Genomic DNA, 27,255 nt, shown 5'->3' with positions numbered 1-27,255 from the left:
GGGTCTTCCTCTGGTTTGTTTATCGCGACCACTTCCACGTGTTTCCAGTAAGCTGGGAACTCGTGGGTACGAGTCATCTCGTTGAAGACGTTCACGAAGTGTTCGACAACCGAGGACAGAAAGTTTTTAGCTAGCTGGTTGGTGCCACTGTCATGTCCTGGCGCCTTTTTTGTGGGAAGGGACCTAATTCCTTTTGCCACGTCTCCGGGAGCGAAAAGTGGGGGTTCGTCCTCTGGGTTCTCCTTAGCATTGAGGAAAAGAGCCAGTTGACGACGAACTACCTCTTCATGTTCGTCATCCTGGGAGTCTGCTGCTTGAAACTGCTTCTCAAACGAATCGGCAAGGGCGTTGGCCTTCTCAGCATAGCTGTAGGACAGACCTAGCATGCTGTGCAGTAGTGGCATCCTAATGTGTCTTTTGGTGAATTGCTTGGTTGCTTGCCAAATTGTGTGATCGTCTACTTTGAGAGCTGTGAGGCAATTTTGCCGTTGCTAATTTCTGTGCTCATTGAGTAGACGATTGAGCAGCCCCCTGGTGGCCTGATTTCTGATGATCTTCCACTCTTTTGTCACTCTGTTCTTGTGTCCGAGTTGGGCTAGCAAATGTTCTGGGAGTTGTACTTGTGGGGAGAGCCATCCCTTTGTGGAGGAGTGGCATCTTCCGCTGCCTGCAAGATGGTACCTGCCAGGACTTGTAGCGCTTGTTCTACTGTCTCGGCAGTAGGTGGCGGAGCATGAGCGATATCAGAGGCGACATTTTCTAGGTATCGTGCACAGTCTGTACGTTTGTAAGACATCTGGTATTGTGGGAATTGTACCCATTCTCCCACATCGACCTCTAGAATCACTGGGTTGTGGTCGGAGGACATTTTGTTGATTGTTCTTGCGGCCACAAATCCTGTGATCCTTCTAGTGAGGTCTATGTCTAACATGTCGGGACAACCTCCATTTTTTGGAAAATATGTGGTCTCAACTGGACCCTATGGTGGTCGCGTGCTAATTGTTGCAGTTTGGTGCCTGCTCTGGAGGTTACTCTAGAGTTCCAATCAGGGTGTTTGGCATTGAAGTCACATCCTATTATGAGGTTGCCTTCAGTTTGCCCTAGAGCAGCTGTGTCTCCCTCGTCTATCTCGGCTTGTGTGGGTCGATAGATTGCAACAATTGTTAGGGATCTGGTGGCAGTGATTACTTCCACCTCCACTGCTTGGTGCTGATAAGTATACCTGGTGGTGGGGGATCCCTCTTTTTATGTATATGGCCGCTCCTCTGCCTTGGGTTGGCCTGTCTTTATGGTAACTAATGTTGTTGGGAACTGTATATTTTATTCCCGGTTTTAGGTGGGTATCCCCCATCATGCATATGTCGATGGAGAACTCCTTCATAAGTTCTCTGAACTCGACCTCTTGATTAACAATGCCGTCTGTGTTAAAAACGCACATGGTCAGGTCTTGGATATTTGGTTGTCTATCCATGATGGGGTTTTGAAACTACTAAGGAAGTCCCAGAGGGGAGCGACTCTTTGATTGCTGCCTGAAGGGCAACGAGGGTCTGAGTGTTCTGCCTCCATGAATTCCTTCATAATTTCCATGACGAGATTGATGGTCTGGACCATAATGCCTAACAACTTATCCGAGGGGGTGGACTGACTGTGGTGTTCCCTAGAACTTCCTCTATCTTGGTGGACCTGGTCGTTGTGTTTTTTGCGGTGTTGTTCTTGCGTGTGTGTCTGGTGTTGTGGTGACTGGCCTTGAGTCGATTTCTCGACGTTTCCGTGGCTTTTTTTTAAAGTGTATATAGCACTATGTGATCTGATATTCCCGTCACTCCTTTATATTTTATTCTGTGCTCGATATTGTTATAATCTTTTATAAAAAAAATGTGTATTTGATGGGAAAAAAGAGAAAATTCTCCAAAGGGCAAATAAATAAATTAAAAATGTGTTCTCTGGTCTCCCAAAAATGTCAGAGACACGTATGTCTGTGGTTTACTCTGTGTATGTGCAATGTATATACCATGGAGGTATCTGTTACTGAACCTTCGACCATAGATACTTGGTCGAAGTACTGAACTGAATAGTGAATACCTGTGGTTTGTTTACAAATGGATGTCGATGAATTAGTTTTTGACGGAATTGGATGGTGTTCGTAAAAGTCTACATGGAAGAGGACGAAGTGCCTCTTGCGTGTGCCAACAGAAACTTGAGAGACAAAACACGAAAACAGTTCGAATCACTGTTAAGATCTGCCGTGAAGCGTTCGCAGAGATCTAAGGAGACATCTCATAGACATGTAAATACGCGATGTTGCAGTAACGTTTGTATGTTTTTTGAGCACACACAAAATGTGTATTCGTTCGTCATAGCAAAACACTGAGACATGCACGGCACTATTTTGCTGAGAAAATTAGTATCACATGTATAAGCACTCGTATTTTTCGTAATTTTTTGTACATTTTGATAATATTTATTGATTGTTATTCAGAAATCCATGTAATTAGTGATTATACAGTGGATGAATGTAGTGTACGATCTGTATTGGCAGCCAATTGACTGAATTACTTGTTTATTGCACATGTAAAGCCTCGAAATTCAAAGAAAATGCAATGTAGACGAAAGGTTTTCGTTTTGCACAACAGTATGAAAAAGAGAAGAGCTCAGTAAATTTCAACGAATTTTTTTTCTCTTACAGTTGGATTTGAGGTAATTTCCACAAAACGGTGCACATCGAAGTCCGATATGCACCATTCCTTGGAAATTGCCCGATTTACTAGTTTGAGTAAATAAAATAACATGTTAAAATAAATGCACATCTGCAACAGTTGTGACAGGGCGCAGAATTTGTGTTTTAATTGGCTTTGTTCATCACTCTGTTTCAAACTGCGCATATTTGAACCATCAATACCTGTACTCTGCAAATGAGTTTGTAGGCCCTAGTGCATGGCACAGGGTACGTCCCATTGGTCGATTATTGTGTCTTCTCCCATTCTATTCACATACGGATTCTGGGAAGAATGATTGCTTGCGTGCCTTAGTGCGTATTGTAATTAATCCAATTTTGTCTTTGCGATCTGTATGAGATTGATACGTATTGGGTTGTTTTGTATTCCTGGAGTAAACACTTGAAGTTTGCTCCAGGAACTAGGAAGTTTGCTCTAGTACATTTTCACTTGATAGTCTACATCTATTTTCAGACATCTGCACTTCGCTTCTTTCAGCTTCCTCATGACATTTTCCTATTGGTTGAACAGATGTGACCATTTGTGTTCCTCTTCTTTGTACCCCATTCAGTATTACCTGTTAGTCACCGAGCGAGGTGGCGCAGTGGTTAGCACACTGGACTCGCATTCGGGAGGACGGCGGTTCAATCCCGTCTCCAGCCATCCTGATTTAGGTTTTCCGTGATTTCCCTAAATCGTTTCAGGCAAATGCCGGGATGGTTCCTTTGAAAGGGCACGGCCGATTTCCTTCCCCATCCTTCCCTAACCCGAGCTTGCGCTCCGTCTCTAATGACCTCGTTGTCGACGGGACGTTAAAACAACACTAACCTAACCTAACCTGTTAGTCCTATTTGATGTGGGTCCCACCCACTTAAGCAGTATTCTACACTGAGTCACACAAGTTTTGTTGTATGCAGTCTGCTTTGATAACTGATTGCATTTCCTTAGTATTCTAGCAATGAACCACATTCTGCTACCTGATTTACCTAGAAATGAGACTGTGTGTTTGTTGCATTTCATATACCAACAAATTGTATCCTGGTTATTAGTTATCTGCTGCATACATATAACCTTCAGCTGTCTCCTGTAGCATCACACTTAAAGATCTATCCTCTTCTTGCCTGAACTGTTAACCACCCATGTTACCCCTCTGTGCAAGGCTATACTCCAGAAAACAATTTGTCTTTTTCAGAAATACTTTTGTTTTTGTTGCCTATCTGCATTATAGATAATCTCTACTTCAGACAACATCAGTTATTTTATTGCCAAAATAACAAAACTTGTCTACTACTTTTAATGTGTCATTCCCAACTCTAATTCTTCAAGGCTATCCTGATGTAATTTAACTATGTTTCATTATTTTTCTTTTACTTTTTTATATTCATTTTACAACCTCTTTTCACGATACACTCCATTCCATACAGCTGCCCTTCCAAGTCATTTGCTGTCTGTGATGGAATTACAGTCTCGTTGGCAGACTGCAAAGTTTTTATTTCTTCTCATTGAACTTTAAATCACTTTCCAAATTTCTCAATGGTTTTCTTTACGTCTCGTTCAATGTTCAAATTAAATAACATTTGTAAGAGGCCACAACCCTGTCTCACTCCCTTTTCAATTACTGCTTCCCTTTTATACCCTTTAAACCTTATAACTGCGATATGGTTTCTGTATATGTTGGCATAATCTGTATCTGACCCTTCATAGTCTTGGATGTTGTTGAATTTAACATATGTTAAAATTCAGGAGTAAGTAAGTAAGAAACACATATTTAGTTGGTTTCTCCAAAAAAAATTCCAGTCCCCAGATACAAGCCTCCAAAGATGATGCTGCAAACACCATTTTGAAGATGCAAATTTCGGAAAAAATTTTAAAATGCTGTATCTCTGTAACAGTTCTAGGTATTTTGTTAGAGCTTTTTCATTTGAAGGATTATTGCTTAATGAGTACAGTGGTATCCTCAGTTTGGACATATCTGTCAAAGTTCTTTTTCTTTCACCTTTTGAATTTTTTTTATAATTTGCAGATTTTTTTTTTTTTTTCCTTTCAAAAATGCCAATCCAGAAACGTTAGATTTTGTTTCTGTTGATTAGTACCATGTAATACTACATTCTCTGTAAAGGAGAGCTTCCACTTTTAAATTGGGCAGGTTTTACTAAAAAAAAAAAAAAAATCACTTTTTTTAACTTTCAAGGGTAATGCATGTCTTCGCTGAAGCTGTTTCTTACTAATTTCTTTGTTACATTGTTTATTTCTGTTGCCTTTGTTGCAGTTATTTCTTATAACTTTTTTTGTTGCAGTTAATTCTTATCCCCTTTTTTTTGTTGTAGTTATTTCTTTTCACTTTCATTGTTGCAGATATTTTTTATACTGTGTTATAATTTCTTTGTCTTGGTTATTCATTGCAGGTTTCTGTATTGTAGTTGTTAAGTGCTAATATATACAGGGTGTTACAAAAAGGTACGGCCAAACTTTCAGGAAACATTCCTCGCACATAAATAAAGAAAAGATGTTATGTGGACATGTGTCCGGAAACGCTTAATTTCCATGTTAGAGCTCATTTTAGTTTCGTCAGTATCTTCTTCCACCTACGCTCAATGGAGCACGTTATCATGATTTCATACGGGATACTCTACCTTTCCTGCTAGAACAAATGCCTTTACAAGTATGACACAACATGTGGTTCATGCACGATGGAGCTCTTGCGCATTTCAGTTGAAGTGTTCGCACGCTTCTCAACAACAGATTCGGTGAGCGATGCATTGGTAGATGCGGACCAATTCCATGGCCTCCGTGCTCTCCTGACCTCAACCCTCTTGACTTTCAGTAATGGGGGCATTTGAAAGCTCTTGTCTACGCAACCCCGGTACCAAATGTAGAGACTCTTTGTGCTCGTATTGTGGACGGCTGTGATACAATACGCCATTCTCCAGGGCTGCATCAGCGCATCAGGGATTCCATGCGATGGAGGGTGGATGCATGTATCCTCGCTAACGGAGGACATTTTGAACATTTCCTGTAACAAAGTGTTTGAAGTCACGCTGGTACGTTCTGTTGCTGTGTGTTTCCATTCCATGATTAATGTGATTTGAAGAGAAGTAATAAAATGAGCTCTAACATGGAAAGTAAGCATTTCCGGACACATGTCCACATAACATATTTTCTTTCTTTGTGTGTGAGGAATGTTTCCTGAAAGTTTGGCCGTACCTTTTTGTAACACCCTATATACTGAAGAGGCGTCTAAGAAATCTGAGACCATCCAGTGAGCTCTGTGTTTTCTTGAGGAATTTGCCAGTTGACACAGTTGCAGTGTTTTTAGGGGAAAGCACTGTTTCAAATGTCTTCTGACTGGGGCCACAGAAGAGTGAAGTGTGCTGACTATTTGCATATCCATAAAAGAATGCTATATAAGACAGACAAAAAACAGACTTTTTGCAGGTTGGGAATAAGTGTTCTCATTTGAAGACTCTGTTTCAAAGTGAAGATGTTTCCAGTGATTACTTTTTGTGTTCTAAATATTTTGACAGAATAGCAACAATGATAGTATCTTAACAAGGTGCAGCCTCCCATGGTGCAGATTTTGTATCAATAGAGGATTAAATACCCTGAATCAGTCATCTAGCTACAGAGGTAGGTGTTGGTTCTGTTAAGAAATTGTGGCCAGTGAAGCCCAGTCATAAGCTCTATGCATCAAGAAAGGGCAGAGAAATTTCTAAAGCTATGGATCAATACACTACAGCAAAACCGACTACACCGTTCAAAGTAGAAATTACACGTTCAGAAAAAAACCAAAGCACTCTTGCAGCTCTTTCCAGGAATTTTTCACAAATATCAATTCAGCTGTAGAATATTGTGCATCCTACAATGAAAAGGTGCAAGTTTTAACTATTATTCCAGAGAAATTTTCAAAGAAAACAATTTTGAACCATGTTCCATCAGTTCAAAGTACATGGTAGACAAATCAAGAAATGTGAGGTCTGTAAGAGGAGTCTTTGGAAGACCAGATTCCTATTATGGTCATTTTGTAGAAGCTCCTTGAGTTCAAATAGTGCAGTCATTTTATCTGGAAGATAAATGGGACTGTTCTTACCAGAGTGCCAACAAAAAAAAGACACTATAACTGTAACAGTTGAAGGTCAAAAAGTTGTGAAAGTGAAGACATACATGGCTTGCACGAGACGTAAAGCAAGAGACTTGTTTGTTTCAAGAATATGGTGACTCCCCTGGAAAGGGAGGACTGTCTTTACAGACACTTGGCCTGGAAGATGTAGCAGATAACTCTGCAGAAATTACATTTGCGATATGGGAGGAAAATAAATTGATTAAGAAAACTGTTGCCTGTGACAGTTTCATTGATGAACTTGGTAAATGGTCAGTGAAAGCAGTAACATACTAGCATCTGAAGAAATTGCAACAACAACACATTGCAAAAGTGAAGGCTGCGTACAGGCTGAAGAATTATGTTTTAGTGCTTCACTGTGATTTTGCTGAGAACTGGTCTGTAATTCTCCCACAAGAAGTACCCTGTATCATTGGAGTAATGATCAGGTTTCAGTTTTTACAGGAGTGACATATTTTCAAAACAAGACTACAGATGTTGGAGTTATATATAAGTGATGCCACAGGCCATGACTCATCATTTTCTTTGGTAGCAATGCGCAAAATTCTTCAACAACAAACGGGGGCAGAGAAGATCATCGTTATTTATGATGGTGCTCGTAGTCATTTTAAAATTCATTACCAGCTGTTTGAATTGAGTAAGTCATTTTTGCCAACTGACTGGGTATACAGTGCTACTGGACGGGGCCTTGTGATGGTGTAGGCGGCCTGCTGAAGCACCATGCTACAAAACATAATCTTTCCAGACCAAATACAGCAGTGATTCAGAATTCTGAGGATTTTATGAGAGTTGTGAAATCTTACACACCACAGCCCTCATTCTTTTATACAAAGAGGAAATGGAAGAAATACATGAGCAGAAAAAAGAAGAATGGTCTAAACATACTACTCCTATGAAAGGAATTCAGAAGACACATTTTTGGACTCAAAGTGATGGGCAAACTCATATTGCACTCACTTTAAAGAAGAAGAAAGAAGAAATTTCTTTCATTCGGCCAACATCTCATAAACAGCAGGGTAATATTAAGATTCACAACCTGAGAAGGGGGATGTTTGTGGTGTGTGTGTATGACTGTGATTGGTGGATTACAGAGATTATAGACACCAGTTATGAGTTAGACGAAACTATAGTGAACTTTATGCTACCACATGGACCAGATGTTGGCTGTAGGTTTCCAGCTGAAGGACATCAACAACACCATCAGTGCTCACTTCCTGTTCATAATGTTTTGAAAATTGTAAGTGCTCCAGTTTTTATTGGTTCAACAGGAAGGCATCACTCTATATCAAAGGAAGATACTGAAGCAGTGGAACACATTTTTAGTTCATTGACTGGCTAATTTCATTACAAAAAAGAGTGCAAAGAAGTTGTATAAATTGAAACCTTTAAGTCTTTGGACCTTTTACATACATTTTTGAACCATTTAAAATGCTTGAAAAATGAATCTCTTGCTCATCTTTCAAAACTAAAATTGTGTTATATAAGGCTTGGTTTTGATTTTTATGAGCCTGTTATGTGGTAATGTGGTAATAAAACATATTTTATGTATTGCAAAAATTTCAGTTGTTTATAAAACCTGTACAACCTAAAAGTGGAAGCTCTCCTTTTATATGGTGTATTGTGTATTGAACTGGAGACCTAGAAACGACAGAGAGGCTTCGTCCTGCTGTAGCCCTCAGTGGTTCACAACCTCACAACGGGCCACAGCAGTCCACACCCCCCACCTCTGCCCCACACCGAACCTAGGGTTATTATGCGGTTCGACCCCCACTGGACCCATCCTCCCCCTCTCCCCACCCCCACCCCTCCTCCACCCCCCAGGAACGTCTCATACCAGATGAGTTTACCCCAAATGTTTTCGACCCCCACTGGACCCATCCTCCCCCTCTCCCCACCCCCACCCCTCCTCCACCCCCCAGGAACGTCTCATACCAGATGAGTGTACCCCAAATGTTTTCGTGTTAGAGTAATTACGGTGTACGCGTACATGGAGGCAGTGTTCGATGACATAGTGTAGCTGAGGCTGAATAAGGGGAACCAGCACGCATTCACCGAGGCAGATGGGAAACCGCCTAAAAACCATCTGGGATTACAGAAGCATCTGATTCCACCTGTCTACTTTGACACATGACGTCACCAATATGGCGGAAATGATCATTCTCAACATCTCCAATACGGCACCTATGACGTCATTACATAAACACGACGACAAACACGAAAATACATACAAACCAACAAATACATTTCCCTCCAAAAATGTAATCAGACTATTGTGACCAGCACAGGAAATTGGGGGTTTTTGGGTGGGGAAAAACTAAATATAAACACATACAGACACACACCACAATCCCAAACCACACAGAACGATGAGATAAAAACACCACGAAATTCCCAAATTCCGCTACACTTACAATAACGACAGGAATCGGTCACTTCTCTTCATCTGCGTAGCTCAACCACAAAATAAAAAACAAATATTCAGTAAATTATAATCACACCACAACTTCTCTTCACCTGCGTAGCTCAACCACATTTGTCGAAACCATAAAATAAAAAACAAACACTCAGAAAATTATTATCACACCACAACTATCGATACCTCAAAACCAACACCTGAGAAACAAAAATTTGAATCGGACACTCTTGTTGACCTACATAGGTCAACAGCAGCTCACGATACCAAAACACACATAGCTATGACGACACATTGGAATCAAACACTTCCCTTGACCTATATTCCTTCGTTGCTATTTTGCACTTCCTATCAATCTCAGCATTAAGATGCCTGTATTTTCTTTTGTATGTTTTATTTTCTGCATTTTTGTGTTACTTCAGTATTTCATCTTTCAAAGTTACCCAATCCTCTTCTGTTTATTCATTTCACCTATTTCAGTCAATCATCGGTTAATGCTCCCATTGAAATCTCAACAACCCCTGGTTCTTTTGACTTAATCTCTTTAATTTCGTGTCTTTTTGCAGTTTACTCAGTTTTAGTCTGTAGTTCATAATCAGTGAACTGTAGCCATATCCCCCATCTCCAACTAGAAATTTTTTGCCGTTTAAAATCTGTCTTATGGTGTAATATATCTGAAGCATTCTGGTGTCTCTAGGTCGTGTCCATACACCTTTCACAAACTACTTTCATGATTCCCAAACGAAGTGTTAGCAATGACTGACTGATCTGTGATCTGTGCTAAATTCTATCAAGCTCTCCCGCTTTCTTTTCATTTCCCCAGTCCATATTGTCTTCAAAACATTTTTGGAAGATGACGATCAACAGTCGTCAAGTAACGTATAAAATTTATGTTTGACAATGAGCTGTTTTTATTTCAGTTGTGGACTATCTTCACGGATAAGGGTTAAAATGTTTCAAGCCACCACATTACATTTGTCATTACTTAAATAATATGCAGGGCATGTCATAAATATCATTATACAACACAGGACTTTTAGAAGCAAATATACTAAGTGTATACAGAGCATGTCATATCAGTATGTTTGCTCCTAAAAGTGTGCACAGATCACTTAGTATGTTTGCTTCTAAAAGTCCTGTGTCGTATATTGATATTCATGACATGCTCTATGCATTATTTAATTAATGACAAATGTATCATGGTGGCTTAAACCATATTAACCCTTATCCCCGAAGATGGTCCATGACTGAAACTGGTTGTATTTGGGTTTAAAATAAAAGCAACTGATGGTCAAACATGCATTATCTTCCTTGCCCTATTATCAAATTCCAATTCCTCATTAAAATTAAATTTTCATCTAATCTTACTACCTTAATAATGTTGCTCCAGGAGATGTAACTGTAAAAAGCTTGTGTTTAACTATCTTAATAATTTTTTTTCTCTCATTATACACATTTTTTTTCAATTTCATCATCATCTGCTGAGATAGTAGGCATATAAAGTTGCACTACTGTGGTGGATGTTGGGGTTATATCTGTATCAGCTACAGTAATGTGTTCACTATCCTGTTGATAGTAGCTTACCTGCATTCATATTTTATTATTCATTAGTAGACCTACTCCCCCTGTTCTTTCTACCACCTCACTTTACTAACTTCCGCTATATCTAACTTCAACCTATACGTCTATGTCTTTAAAATATTAACCACTCCAATTAATTTTTTTGAGACTGTTTTATTAAGCTACCTAAATGAAGCGGGTCGTGAAAAATGTGCAGAGTGGTCACTGGTGGAATATAGTTGTACTCCAACATTTTGAACACTTAAGATAACTAGAAAATTTCCAAATTAGTGAAGACATATTCATATACCTGCACACAGAATGAGCGAATGTTTTACCATTTTGCACTGAATGTGCACTAGATTCTTGGTACTAAAAGAGAAAGAAAGTAAAGCAGTTTCGGAGTTTGCTAGTCATGCAGAAAAAAGGCTTGTTGCCAATTAGTTTGATTTTTCTAATGCTTCAAAAATATCATTGTTTAGATAACTCTTTCCATCTAATAAAGATAATGTGTTTGTTTTCTGTTTTATATAGGGAATGAATGGCTTCACATAATAGGTTAAACTAATAAGTATTCAAGAAACTAATTTTTATCTTGTTTAATTTGCTTTCTAATAAAACATCATCAGTACATGAATGATGTATTCACAATGCACACCATTTCATCTATAGGTACACTAGTACATGTTGTTATAGAAGCAGCCAAATTCTGCTTTGTGCTCATATGAAGACAGACCAGAAGAGGAAATGACTACACAAAACTGAGAGAATCTTGCATCATAAAACAAGCAATTTAATGTCAACGTTACGGTGGTAACTTATGTGTTATCAATTAATTGATATAGTGAATGAATGGCTTCACATAATAGGTTAAACTAATAAGTATTCAAGAAACTAATTTTTATCTTGTTTAATTTGCTTTCTAATAAAACATCATCAGTACATGAATGACGTATTCACAATGCACACCATTTCATCTATAGGTACACTAGTACATGTTGTTATAGAAGCAGCCAAATTCTGCTTTGTGCTCATATGAAGACAGACCAGAAGAGGAAATGACTACACAAAACTGAGAGAATCTTGCATCATAAAACAAGCAATTTAATGTCAACTTTACGGTGGTAACTTATGTGTTATCAATTAATTGATTGAGTAGAAAGGAGTTCTTACATAGTTCTTCATTGTTTGCATCACAAAACAAGTTGTCAGTTCCAAATGCATAGCCATGTTGGTATGAATTACCTACAAATGTTTACGAGAGTATTACAGTCTTGCAGTTATTGAAGTACTCAAGAAAAATAGAAAAAAAAAAAAAAAAAGTATAATCTCATTCACAATTAAGAATTGTTTTCGTGTTTATACTATTTGTCCTATAGGTAAATCTATGGCTTTACACAATAAATAAACAATGGTGTTGCAAGGGTTTGTGGTTACAGTGTACATAGCTAAATAACCAATGGGAAAAATAATCATTTACATTCATATAGTCACTGTATTTTTCTAGCATGCTCCTACATACAATAATAATAATAATAATAATATTTGATCAACTTAGTTCTTTGGTGAAATAATCTTTACCAATTTTGCAGTAACATTTACATGTGTGTGTCGAATCACCATGCTGCACATGGCTTCAGTACATGAAAGAGAGTGCAAATGCACTTCGCATATTTTGGTGAAATTTGCCTAGGATGACTGATGCTACCACACTGAACAACAGAACCTACCAAGCATGACACAGCTGAGTGAGCACTTGCCCTCAGCCTTTGCAGATGTCACACATTTATACTCACCTGCACACAGGCAGTACATTTGCAGTGCCATGTGCCATGAACTTTCCTTATCACCCGAGTTGGGCAAAACTTTTTCAATTGATGGATAACAAATATACGTAAAAGTTTTTATTGGTCATTTGTGAATAACAAATAAAAATATGTATTCAAAACATTATTATTTTACATGAGTAAAAACATTTGTTCGTGGTCTGTGAATAAAAAGTGTTCTGAATAATAGATAAATTTGAAATCTGATGAGACTTATTGCTCCAATTCTTTATTATTTATTCAACAGATGTGCTATTTGTAGCCTTGAAATTAGTTTTCAGAACACTCTTTTTTTAAACATCTCATCAGAAAGTTTATTTGCTTTTTGAAGATTTTCTGTTGCAAAACAATACGGAAAATACATTCTACATATACAAAGAGTATATTGGTATGTTATATCTCTTGAAATTGTCTTTATTTCAGGATAATGATGTAAGACCTGCAAATCACAATCTTCTCCTGCAAATATTGAAAAATCATCAACTTTCCTATAGTTTTTGGTAAATACATTCATTGTGATTCTACATTAGCTTCACCCCCCAAATCACATCAAAATAATTTTTCATTCTAGTCAGTAACATCGTCTGAAGCTCATGACCTGATCATTTATATATTTTTAAGGCTATTATAAACATCGCTTTGTCATGGACATCAGTGCGGGTAAACTATTTGTGTTTAAATTGTAAGACATTGCTGCAATAACTGCAGTTTGTCTAGAAAGGCAAACAAGTCTTTCAATAATTTCTTAACATTTCCGTGATAATGTTGTGTGTGCTGCAGTATTATGAACTCTTTTATGTACTCAGAAACTCAGTGTCTCTTCCAAAATTTTTCAGTCATAAAGCTGCATGTAACTACATAGACACATGTTGGATTGGGCAAAACTTATTCAATTGATGTAATTGTTATGGAAAGCCTACTCAGAGTTGATACTAAAAAAAACTTTTGCATGACTTTGGAAATCCAGGGGCCCACAAATGTTTTAGGAGTTAGTTAGATTTGAAGTGTGTTGATATTAGTTGTTACTAACTGAGCTCTTGCTTTGTTCACTCATTTTGTACAACTACAATCATGAGCGAATTGCGTAATTATTTGAACATGACACCCATATCCGACAGTGTAAGGAATCTTCATATAGTGGAGGAACGTGCAGCAGATTAAGAGTTTCTGTTGGCTGCATTCTCATCTTTCTCCACTTACTTAGAGTTCTTCGATGTGGTAGTAAGGGGGGGGGGGGGGGGGGAGTATTGGCATGGCAAGTGCAGAGCTGGTTGAATTGGGGTGCATTGGCAATGTTAACTGCTGAGGCTGTCCACCCATGATATGTTTTTGAGGGTGGCTGTCCTTCTGGAAAACCTGGAATTCTCGGGGAACTACATTTTACCTGAAAAAATCAGTGAACTCACAGGGAAATTCAGGAATTGCATAAAGTCTCAAAGAATTCTGCATTTTTAATCTAGCACTGAAAATGAATTTTATTGAATTTTATGAGTAACAAATTACAAAATACTAAATACATATATTCGGGCAGATACAAAATCTACTCACCAAGCGGCAGCAGAACACACACATAAAAGAAGGTTATAATTAGGCAAGCTTTCAGAGCCAGTGGCAGCTACTTTGAAAGTTTGTACACACTGCAGTGCTTTACTAGGCAAAGTGATGTGCCCTTGTGTTCCTCACACCTCTGAACCAACTTAACACAGCCAGTTACTGGGAGACCTACATTTAAATGTGTACTCCAAAACAGTGTGCAATTTGACTCGACACATTTCTCATTGCTATAGGTGAAAGAAGCAACAAGGAACAGAGAAAATCATAGGGCCAATAGGGGATTGAAACCCAAATTTTTAGCTTTGTAATCTGAAGTTTAACTTACTGAATCACCAAAGCATATTTTGGAGCAAATCTTTAATTAGTTATTTATCAAATAGAGACTGCAATGAGCTCAGAAAACAAACACTAGTTATAGAATTCTACGCATGAAGTAAACAAAGAAAACATGCTTGTAGTCTACATTATTTGTTATTTAAGTTATGAACAATAAATAACAAATAATTATCTGTATTTGCCAAGAGGAATAATACCATTATCTGTGAGTAATTTACTCGTGAGTAACTTTGTTTGAATGATCTACTCCTTTGAATAATTATCTGGATAGAAACTTATTTGAAAGCTAATCTCTGCTTACCACAACACCATGTGCTTCATTCCTCTTTCCAATCAGTGCAGTCAATGTTAACAATTTTTACAAAACTTTCCTCGATTTACTCACAAGAGCTGACGGTGTACAAGAATTGAAGTTATTTTTGTTAATTACAAACAAAGTCAGTGATGCTGAGAGCTGACATTATCTTTATTTGATGTACAGTTGTACAATTTCAGCCTTAGGCCATTTTGAGGCATGTGAATAGGAAGTGTTATACATTGAGTGCATTAATTTAACATAAGAACAAAACATTTCACAAGATTGTAACTTACTTTACAGATGATTTGTTAATGGTACACTATGCCATGTACATCTTTCCTCCTACGGCCGTAATTGTACAATCATACAACAAATAAAGAAAATGAGCTGAAAGCTTCACAAAATAATTTGATAAAAAATTATCTTAATTTGGGAAATTATTGTGTTCAGGCAGACAGACACAAGAACCCCACAAAAATTCACCAAGTAGTTTTGGAGATTAGCATGTTCAGGCAGACACACACAACAGTTTACAATTGTATTATTACTATAGATGTAGGTAATATGCTTGTTTATCAACTGCGTGTTCAATATTTGTATTCAATAATATCCTCCTCCTGTAATTTCCAACTTCCATTCTCGATACAAACTATATTCAATCTTCAGCGAAATGGCAGAGGATAATGATGTATTAGCAATATGCTTCAGCACTGAGTGTGATCATGGTTTGTCAGTTGTGTTTGGTATTCCACACTATATTGGTAAACTACATAGTTTAAAGCCATCATTATTTAAATTTACTATATACTAATCCGCGTGATCTTACCAGAATAAGTAACAAACAGAATATAATATGTCCATTGGATCACGCGTTTTGCTTGCTATCTGTTTATAGACATATATAGGGGTAATTCTTCTGTTTTATGTTTTGCCATAGGCAGATCTAAGCCTATATAAACCTGTAGGAGATAGGTTGGCTAGTTCTTTTCTCATTTTTTTTTTATCCACACATATGTTTACCTGTGGGAATGTAACTGCAAATACTAATGAACTTGCTGCTGCAAAATTGAGCAGGCAACTAGTAACCTATAAATAATCATATAATTTTTGAGGATGGTGTGATGATGTTGTTGAGGTCTTCAGTCCAGAGACTGGTTTGATGCAGCTCTCCACGCATGATGGTGTGATAAGTCTGGTAAAAAAGCATGAAAAAATGTTTGTGTTGTAAACAACTCACCAAACGTCTCAACATAGTCTTCTTTATGGCAGAGGTAGTCTCCTCAACTTAGTCCAGCAATCCCTAGCATTTTCATCTCATCAGAAAAATAGGTTTTGTCAAACTCTGTGAAATACTCATTGACTGCAACTATCACTTCCTCATTTGATGAAAATTTCATCCCAGCAAACCAAAGTTCCAAGTTAGGGAGCAGCAAGAAGTTACTTGACACTGAGCCTGGTGAATAGGGATGAAGAACCAGTTCGAAGCCTAATTCATGCACTTTCACCATAGTTATTTTTGATATGTGGGACGGTCTTGTTTTCTGGTGAAAGAGCACTTTTTTGTGCATCATCTGTGTTTTTTTTTTTTTTTTTCAGCCAACACAAGTTTCAAAAAAATCCAACAATGAAGCATAAAAGGGTTGTTCTGCCTTTTTCAAAGTAATCTATGAGGATTAATCCGCGGAAATCCCCCCCCCCCCCCCCAAAAAAAAAATGAAAGTAAAAAAAAACTGTGACCATCATTTTACAAAATGTCCTTTGCCTTTTTTGGTGCACTTTCACCAGTCTTCGTCCATTGTCTTGACTGCTGTTTTGACTCAGGTGTGTAATGATGGATCCAGATTTCATCAACAGCCACAAATTGATCCAAAACCTCTTGAGGATTTTGATTAAACAATGCCAGAAATTTTGTGGAAACATGCCAGAAGCACTTTGGTAGACTGTGAGAAATTGCGGTACCCGCATCACACTGCTTCTTCATAGCCAATTCTTTGTGCATGATATTATTCACTCACTCATTTTAGATATCTACAGATTCAGCAATCTCCTGAATTTTTATTTGGTGCTCTTGCATTACTATGTAATGGATTTTGTCAGTGGTTTCCTTTGTGGTGACCTCAGTTTGGTGGCCAGTGTGTGCTTAATCTTTGGTGCATGTCCGCCCCCCTTTAAATTCATTAATCCAAAAGTGAATGCTGTTCAACAATGGTGCAGAGTCTGCATTACATCATCCAAATCTTCGTTGATTTGTGTGACAGTCTAACCCTTGAAATGAAAATGGTTAATAACAGCACGAAACTCTGTTTTCTCAATTTTCAGTCATAGTTTACACACTGATCAACTCAGAAAGGCTGTCTACCACGCACTGTGCACTTTACATTGTTGACATGGAATCCTTGGAATAATCAAGCTTACCATCCATATCCATGAAGGTGCAACAAAAATGGTCCATTCTTTCATGGAATTTACCAGACTTATCAAACCACCTTCATATGAGTACTGTCAGAAACTCTCCAGGTCGGCAAGTTCAAACTACTCTGTGCTAGTCATCTTACAACTGGGTAAACTGGACCCTGTTTCTTAGGTACCTGTTGTAACCTTGTCCTCCTCACACAGAACAACTAATAATAATAATAATAATAATAATAATAATAATAATAATAGAGCAATTAGATGAAAAGAAGCAGAAATTACAAGCATTGGCCAAGCGACTTAGAAGATACAAAAAAAGTGAAAATAGAAGGAAACAAAACCAAACATTCAACACAAACCAAAAGAAATTTTACCAGACAATAGATGGCACACACATTAAAATAGACAATCCACCAAACATAACAAACATGGAACACTTCTGGGGCAACATATGGTCAAACCCGGTACAACATAACAGGCATGCACGGTGGATACAAGCAGAAACAGACACATACAGGATGATACCACAAATGCCTGAAGTGGTAATTTTGCAACATAAAGTCACCCGAACAGTTAATTCTACGCACAATTGGAAAGCCCCTGGAAAAGATAAAATAGCAAATTTCTGGCTAAAGAAGTTCACCTCAACACATTCACATCTAACTAAATTATTTAACAGTTACATTGCAGACCCATACACATTCCCTGCTACACTTACACATGGAATAACTTATCTGAAACCTAAAGATCAAACAGACACAGGAAACCCAGCAAAATATCGCCCCATAACATGCCTACCAACAATATATAAAATATTAACTTCAGTCATTACACAGAAATTAATGACACATAAAACACAGAACAAAATTATAAATGAAGAACAAAAAGGCTGTTGCAAAGGAGCACTAGGATGTAAAGAGCAACTGATAATAGATGCAGAGGTGACATATCAAGCTAAAACTAAACAAAGGTTGCTACACTACGCATACATTGATTACCGAAAGGCTTTTGATAGTGTACCCCACTCATGGTTACTACAAATATTGGAAATATACAAAGTAGATCCTAAATTGATACAGTTCCTAAACGTAGTAATGAAAAATTGGAAAACCACACTTAATATCCGAACAAATTCAAATAATAGCACATCACAGCCAATACAGATTAAGCGTGGAATATACCAAGGAGATTCATTAAGTCCTTTCTGGTTCTGCCTTGCTCTGAACCCACTGTCCAACATGGTAAATAATACAAATTGTGTGTGTGTGTGTGTGTGTGTGTGTGTGTGTGTGTGTGTGTGTGTGTGTGTGTGTGTGTGTGTGTGTGTGTTAAGGTAAGTCTTTCCGGGATTGGAATGACTCCTTACCCTCTCCCTTAAAACCTACATCCTTTCGTCTTACCCTCTCCTTCCCTCTTTCCTGATGAAGCAACCGTGGGTTGCGAAAGCTTGAATTTTGTGTGTGTGTTTGTGTTTGTTTGTGTGTCTATCAACATACCAGCGCTTTCGTTTGGTAAGTTACATCATCTTTGTTTTTAGATAAATTATGGATACAATATTACTTGAACATACCAACACAAAATCACACATTTGCTATACATGGATGATCTAAAACTACTTGCAGCAACAAATCAACAACTCAGCCAATTATTAAAGATAACAGAAGTATTCAGCAATGATATAAATATGGCTTTTGGAACAGACAAATGTAAGAAAAATAGCATAGTCAAGGGAAAACACACTAAACAAGAAGATTACATATTGGATAACCACAGCGACTGCATAGAAGCGATAAAAAAAACAGATGCCTATAAATATCTAGGATACAGACAAAAAATAGGAATAGATAATACAAATATTAAAGAATAACTAAAAGAAAAATATAGACAAAGACTAACAAAAATACTGAAAACAGAATTGACAGCGAGAAACAAGACAAAAGCTATAAATACTTATGCTATACCAATATTGACCTACTCATTTGGAGTAGTGAAATGGAGTAACACAGACCTAGAAGCACTCAATACACTTACACAATCACAATGCCACAAATATAGAATACATCACATACATTCAGCAACAGAAAGATTCACATTAAGCAGAAAGGAAGGAGGAAGGGGATTTATCGACATAAAAAACCTGCATTATGGACAGGTAGACAATTTAAGAAAATTCTTTATAGAACGAGCAGAAACTAGCAAAATACACAAAGCAATCACTCATATAAATACATCGGCTACCCCATTGCAATTTCATAATCACTTCTACAACCCTTTAGATCACATAACGTCAACAGATACAAAGAAAGTAAATTGGAAAAAGAAAACACTACATGGCAAGCACCCGTATCATCTAACACAGCCACACATCGATCAAGACGCATCCAACACATGGCTAAGAAAAGGCAATATATACAGTGAGATGGAAGGATTCATGATTGCAATACAGGATCAAACAATAAACACCGGATATTACAGCAAGTATATTATTAAAGATCCCAATACCACAACAGATAAATGCAGACTTTGCAAACAACAAATAGAAACAGTAGACCACATCACAAGTGAATGTACAATACTAGCAAATACAGAATACCCCAGAAGACATGACAATGTAGCAAAAATAATACATCAATAACTTGCCATACAACATAAACTAATAAAACAACACATTCCCACATACAAGTATGCACCACAAAATGTACTGGAGAATGGTGAATACAAATTATACTGGAACAGAACCATTATAACAGATAAAACAACACCACATAACAAACCTGACATCATACTCACCAATAAAAAGAATAAATTAACACAACTAATTGAAATATCCATACCCAATACAACAAATATACAGAAGAAAACAGGAGAAAAAATTGAAAAATACATCCAACTGGCTGAGGAAGTCAAGGACATGTGGCATCAGGATAAAGTTGACATTATACCAATTATACTGTCAACTACAGGAGTCATACCACACAATATCCACCAGTACATCAACGCAATACAGCTACATCCAAACATATATATACAACTACAGAAATCTGTAATTATTGATACATGTTCAATTACCCGAAAGTTCCTAAATGCAATGTAACATATATTGTACAGTTAAAAGGAAGTCACACTTGATCAAGGTCCGCGTCACTTTCCATTTTTAACCAGACATAACGTCTGAGACGGGAAAGAGAAATAATAATAATAAAACTTGTACTCGATAAGGAAATCACTAGACAAGTAGCACCAACAGTGCACCACTGTAGCTGCTCTCACCACCAGCTACTAATTACTCTCTTCTACCAAACTAATACCCAACAACATTCCTCCTAGGTCTTTTGCCTTAATAATATTCACTCAAATAATCTTTTAGTTCAATTTATTCTGTACTGTCCCTCAGCTAGTGCACCTGGGCCCTTAGACCCAAAAAACATAATATACCAGTCACTTAGCTTCTACCACCCAGTATGAATAGTTACAAAACAGCATTTCCTTCATACAGTTCTCCTGAGGTTATGTATAAATATACTTTTATTACATTTAAATTAAACAGAGTATTTACCCTTATCCCTTTGTTCCTCAAATTAGTGTGGAGGTTCTTTGAACATCCTTTACTTTAAATGTTGAGATGAGTAATATTTATTCGATGGTGGTTTGCTACAAAAGATTGCAACTCCTGTGTACTATACATGCCTTTCAATTTTCATGCTACCAGGTTGGCTAAGATTCTTGTTTTAGGGTGTGGCAGTTTTGTAACCTTGAAGGGTTATTATTGCAAATCTTGTGTACTATACATGCCGTTCAATTTTCATGCTACCAGGTTGTCTAAGAGAGTTGTTTTAGGGTGTGGCAGTTTTGTAACCTTGAAGGGTTATTCATACAGGTGGTACAGTTTACCTGTTGACTTTTATTCTCTGAACTCCATTTATAGTTTTTAAATATAACCTGTTCCTCTACTTTACATGGCACTGAGATACCCTTTTCCTCATATATTTTTTCATTTTTCTCCTTCTTTGATTAAAGATACTGTAATACTAGCTCCTGAGGAATGCTCATTTTCCATGGACCATTGAATACATTTTAATATCAGTTCTCCTTCTGTATGTCTTCCTAGTATCTCTACTGGAGAAACTTGACTGACAGAGTGGGATAATTTATTACGTTTTCAAAGGTACCTCAATACACTAGGTCTACGCATTCAGAATGCTTGTTCATGCAATGTGTCTAGCACAGCTTACCTTATTCATTTATGATCTGGCTGCTGGGTTAGCTTGTGAGTGGTATGTGGAGATTAAGATGTGATTGACTTTTCCCAAGCTAGAAACACTGTGAGCTGTTTAGCAGTAAATTGGGTTCTCTTATCGGATAGTAGGTTCTTAAGTTTTTATGTATATCTGAAGTAACTGACCCTCACTTTAAATATTACACTGTTGATTGTAGCTCTTTGTAAAGAATATAATTTGATTAATTTTGACTAGGACCCTGAAATAATGACGATGTACGCCATACCGCCCTCCCCTATGGGCAGTGGTTTGTAGAAGTTCTAAGCCACTAAATCCCTCAATGCTTATCGTGTTATTGGGTATAGCATGATGTGCCTCTTCAGAGTTTGTAATTTAACCTTTTAGCATGTTTCACAGGATCTCAATATTCTCCTAAACCTGTTGGAACATATTTTTAAAATAATAATGTTTCCTGGTATGCATTAAGCATTTCTTGGATCCAAAATAAGGGTACCCTACGTTCAAGTACCATATTAATAAATTAATACTGCTTAGAGGAATGCATAATAACTATTAGTTCACTCTGTTTTTATTTTTTTATGAACTAAGGTCTTTTATGGATCTTCTAGTGGATTTTCCCCTGGATTCTGCTCTAAGTATGTATACATGTGCGTTTAACATTTCATTCTAGCATTGCACAGTATTTCAATTATAACAAAGTAATGTAATGTCCTTTTCATATTTATTTACTTTTATGAAATATGCTGCGAAATTGCCTCTATCCCTCACATCTTTATTTGATATTACGCCTGTTGGCTACTTATATAATGCATCTGGTACTATGTTTTCACTTCTTTCACACGTACTGCACAGAAAATTTACACACCTGTAAAAACAGGGGCCACAATGTTAGTCTACTATGCAAAAGTCTACTTTTTAATAGAAAGGTTAACATGCTATGGTCATTGTGTGTTATTGTTTCATGTCCAGCTAATATTTAAATTTTGAAATGACCATACAGTGACTTGTGTTTCCTTTTTGGTAATTCCATAATTCCATTTGTGGTGTGTTAGCATTTGGCTTGCAAATGCTGTTGAGTAATGTTCTGTTGTGTGGCATGTTCATCTCTCCTGATATAAATGACATCCAAGACTATATTCTGAGGCATCTGTCACGAAATGGAAAGGTTTGTCAAAGTTTGGGTGAACATATAATGGTACTGATGCTAAACTGTCTGTAATTCTATTGAATTCTACACTGAAATCTTGCACCTATTGCCAAAGTATGTTGTGTCTGAGTAGGGCTATCATGTGTGGTGCATTTAATACAGCATTTGGTATAAAGTCCCTATAAAATCCTACCATTCTGAAATATGATTTGAGTTGCTTCTTCTTTGATGCTGCAATACACCAAGTTATTGCATCCAATCTATATGGATCTTGAAACTTCCTGGCAGATTAAAACTGTTTGCCGGACCGAGACTCGAACTCGGGACCTCTGCCTTTCGCAGGCAAGTGCTCTACCAACTGAGCTACCCAAGCACGACTCATGCCCCGTCCTCACAGCTTTACTTCCGCCAGTACCTCGTCTCCTACCTTCCAAACTTTACAGAAGCTCTTCTGCGAAGTTTGGAAGGTAGGAGACGAGGTACTGGCGGAAGTAAAGCTGTGAGGACAGGGCGTGAGTCGTGCTTGGGTAGCTCAGTTGGTAGAGCACTTGCCCGCGAAAGGCAAAGGTCCCGAGTTCGAGTCTCGGTCCGGCACACAGTTTTAATCTGCCAGGAAGTTTCATATCAGCGCACACTCCGCTGTAGAGTGAAAATTTCATTCTATGTGGATCTTGTTTTAAACTTTCAGTATTCACTATATGGTCTAAAAATTTGACACCACTTCTACCATGGAAAACTGCGACAACACGGAAAACTGTGACAACAAAAACACGCCGAATCTATATAGTGACAAGCATATGAGCAGAAACTTCTGCAATAAACATGAAGACAAACTCAAAGTGAAAATATTCTCTGACAGCCATGGATGTGAAATTGCAAAAATACTATGTTACAGTCATTGTATACAAGCAACTAGTATTGTCAAACCAGATGCACCCATTTAGGAACTCGTTAGAAACATAGAAACTGAAAATGATCATCATATTGTTGTCATAGCTGGAGCCAATAATGTCTATAAAAACAATCTCCACAGTGCAACACGAAACCTTAAGGCAATACTAAATTCAACAGAAGAGAAATCAGTTTTTGTAATCGGAATTCCACATAGGCATGACCTTTTGGAATGGTCATGTGTGAACGTGGAAATCCTAAAAGCAAACAGGCAGTCCTCAGAGATTTACAGGGCCTACCAAAATGCATATTTTGTAAGTCTGGACTGCTTGCAAAGAGATTGTTACACGAGACATGGCACGCACCTTAATAACGAAGGCAAGAAGGTTCTGTGGCAAAACATCAGCATGATACTGAAAGCATCTGACAACCAAGAAGTAATTGCTGCTCTTCCAGTTCCTTCCTTGACCCAAGCAGAGCCTGAACAAATGGTTACTTCTAAAGCAGCAGTGGAGGTGGAAGCAGCAATTGTACCTACACACATAAGAAATGCTGCAGTAGCAGTACCTACCACACTTCACCTACAGGATTGAACAGCAGCAGAAGATGAAGCTTTTATGGCTGCCCGGGCGTGGCAAGCATAATTTGGATATGGAGTAGGACGTGACTAGGTTGTGACTAAAATCTGGTGGCAGGAAAACGATTAGTGCCTAATAAGCGCCAGCTAGTATAAAACAGTTACTTGGCTTTATTGACAGTGAAGAGTGTACCATAGATACAGTTTCAAGTAGTGTCCAAAGAATATTCCTGATTCGTGGCCTAAGTCGTTATACAATACTGAATCACACAGTGAACTAGCTAACCAAACAACGAACGACGGCACTGACGACTGCAACGAGCTGTCTGCCAGACCCCCTGACTCGGGGCCAGCGCTCCTGTTATATCGTGTAGCCAGAGGGTACTGTAGGCCTCAACTCAGCAATGGCGAGGTGTCTTCGGTCGGCGGCAACGCCTCGCGCCGCTGGCGGTCGCGACGGGAAACTGTTGCAAGCGATGCGACGGCAGGGCGTGCGTGCTATTCGGTTGGGTCCGCGGTTACAACAGAAGCAACATCCACATCTCCACAGTCACGAGTTGCCACAACAATGCCTACAGCAGCAGCAGCAGCAGCAGCAGCAGCAGCAGTACCTACCACACTTCATCAGCAAGACTCAACAGCAGCAGCAGGAGAAGCAACAACCACATCTTCACAGTCACCAGACGCCACAACAGTGCCTCCACACACCATAACAGCAGTTCCATCAATTCCTGTAATAGCAGCCTCACCTACAATATCATCACAAGGAGGGAATAGTAGGCATACAACAGTTGATGTGCTGCCACTACAAGTGAACAATTTTTTAGTAAAAAGGCAACAGGAGGCAGAAATCCAAAAGATAAGCCTTGTAAAAAGGTTTGAAAACCATTCACCATAGTGTAAGCAATAAGAGTAGAGATCTTAAAATATGTTACCTTAACATTCAAGGACTGAAAGATAAAGAACTTATCATAAATGATTTTGGTCTTGATAACCAGTTTGATGTTTTATGTCTGAGTGAACACTGGGGTAATGAGAATGAACTTGCAGTTACCAAATTTGACAACTTTAGTATAGTAAATAGCTACTGTAGGAAAGAGCACATTAGAGGTGGTGTGGCAATTTAAAGCAACCAGTCACTCAATTGCACAATAACCAAACTTGACTTAAATTCCTTGTGTGATAAACAGCACTTTGAAGTTATGGGTATAATCATTAATAGTCATAAGCTAATGATAGTATCCATGTACACATCACTAAAGGGAAGCAATAACATATTTTTAGTAAAAAATGAACATGTTACTATGATATTGCAATAGGAGGTGATTTGAATGCTGATTTTGTTGTTACTAAATGTAAGGGTAGTGTCGCAGAACTGGAAAACTTACTAAGACAATACAGTTTACATCATGTCAGTAACAGACCCACAAGAAACAAAGCATGTTTATATAACATCTTTGTAAACTTCAAGACCACTGAAAACACATGCAAAGTTGTAGTGTTCCCATTCTCAGACCATGACTCTGTATCTCTAAATTATGCAAGTAAAATTCCCCTCAATAGGAGCAATACAAACAGACCTGTCCCAACAATTGTGATTTCCAGACCCGTAACTGAGGATAAAATTAACACATTTTGTAATTCCCTTGCTGACAGAGACTTGTTTGGCTATTTTAGTGTTGATGTCAGTAACAGACCCACAAGAAACAAAGCATGTTTATATAACATCTTTGTAAACTTCAAGACCACTGAAAACACATGCAAAGTTGTAGTGTTCCCATTCTCAGACCATGACTCTGTATCTCTAAATTATGCAAGTAAAATTCCCCTCAATAGGAGCAATACAAACAGACCTGTCCCAACAATTGTGATTTCCAGACCCGTAACTGAGGATAAAATTAACACATTTTGTAATTCCCTTGCTGACAGAGACTTGTTTGGCTATTTTAGTGTCGATGGACATTACACATCAGGTAATGACCTGCCAGCCAAAATAATATTTGATAGATTTTTTAATGCATTCTTGACCCTATTTAACCATAGTATTCCCATAAAGAAAATATAACGGACAGCAGCCACAAATCAAGATCTCAAAACAGCTGACAGATCTAAAAAACAAGTTGTGTTACTGTACAACATATACAATAGTATGAAATCTGACTATGCCAAATCAGCCTATGTGGAATGCAGGAAAGAATGCAAAAAAGCCATCCTGCAAGCCAAAAAACCTACAATGCCAACAGCATATATAATTCCACCAATAAATACAAAACTGCTTCGAAAATAATTAATAGTGCTGCCACAGATACTAAAAAAGACTAAATTAATATGCCACCTAAAACACTCAAGGATGTTTTTATTAATTCATTGAAAGAAATAGGAGATACAATTATCAAACCAGACATTAGTCCATCAGAGTTGCTCTCTCAAAATTGGGGTAGACAGTCACTAAACAAGCATTCTAACCTCCAAAGTATCGCCTAGATTTGTACAAGTGGTCATATAACAACTGAAATCATTTGATAGCTTAGATATATATGTCATATCATGCAACCTGCTAAAAAAGTGTGGGATTGCATTCTGTATCCTTTAACCCATTGCATAAACAAGTGCTTACTTGAGGGATATTTTCCAGATGAATTAAAACTGTCTAGAACATCCCAGTATGCAAAAAGGGAGATAAAGACTCTCCATCTAGTTACAGGCCTATTTCAATAGTACCTGCATTCTCCAAGGTAATAGAATGCACCATGTACCAACAATTATCATCTCACTTTGAGAACTTAGGAATAATTAATGTTACACATTATGGGTTTAGGAAGAATCTATCAACCATTGATGCAATTGACATAGTAGTCAGTTACATCCTCAAAGTTTTTGAGGACACAGGCTTTGCTCAGGTCTCATTCTGTGACCTAAGCAAGGCCTTCGACTGTATTGCGCACACATCGCTACTAGAGAAACTAGAATTGTACAGCATCAAAGGAAACAGTCTCAGACTATTAAAAGCTTATCTTAATAACTGTAAGCAGGTAGTTTGTGTTGGTAAGAAAAGTCAAACATAGAAAATGTTAAGGTAGGTGTGCCTCATTGATCTGGACTGGGCCCCTCCTGTTTCTGGTAATGATCAGCATCCTCCTCTCGTTTATTAGATCCACCACTGTATTGTATG

At 37.8% G+C, this 27,255-nt stretch overlaps 1 protein-coding gene and 1 non-coding gene across 2 annotated transcripts in view; one reads left to right on the top strand and one right to left on the bottom strand.

The window, feature by feature from the left end:
- Positions 1-2,002: 2,002 nt before the first annotated feature.
- The window catches only part of LOC126475358 (jouberin-like), a 270,176-nt gene continuing 244,923 nt past the window's right edge, over positions 2,003-27,255 (top strand). The window contains exon 1 of the mRNA XM_050103172.1: positions 2,003-2,287. Coding sequence (XP_049959129.1) covers positions 2,135-2,287 — 153 coding nt within the window. The 5' untranslated portion in view covers positions 2,003-2,134. The remainder of the gene's footprint in view (positions 2,288-27,255) is intronic.
- Trnas-cga (transfer RNA serine (anticodon CGA)) lies at positions 22,915-22,989 on the bottom strand. Its single transcript has one exon. It is a non-coding gene; the product is annotated as a tRNA-Ser (tRNA).

The sequence above is a fragment of the Schistocerca serialis genome, chromosome 4 (assembly GCF_023864345.2).
Source record: "Schistocerca serialis cubense isolate TAMUIC-IGC-003099 chromosome 4, iqSchSeri2.2, whole genome shotgun sequence".
NCBI classification, from domain to species: domain Eukaryota; kingdom Metazoa; phylum Arthropoda; class Insecta; order Orthoptera; family Acrididae; genus Schistocerca; species Schistocerca serialis.
Note: the sequence above shows the minus strand (reverse complement) of the source record. Positions and strands in the feature narration are given on the sequence as shown.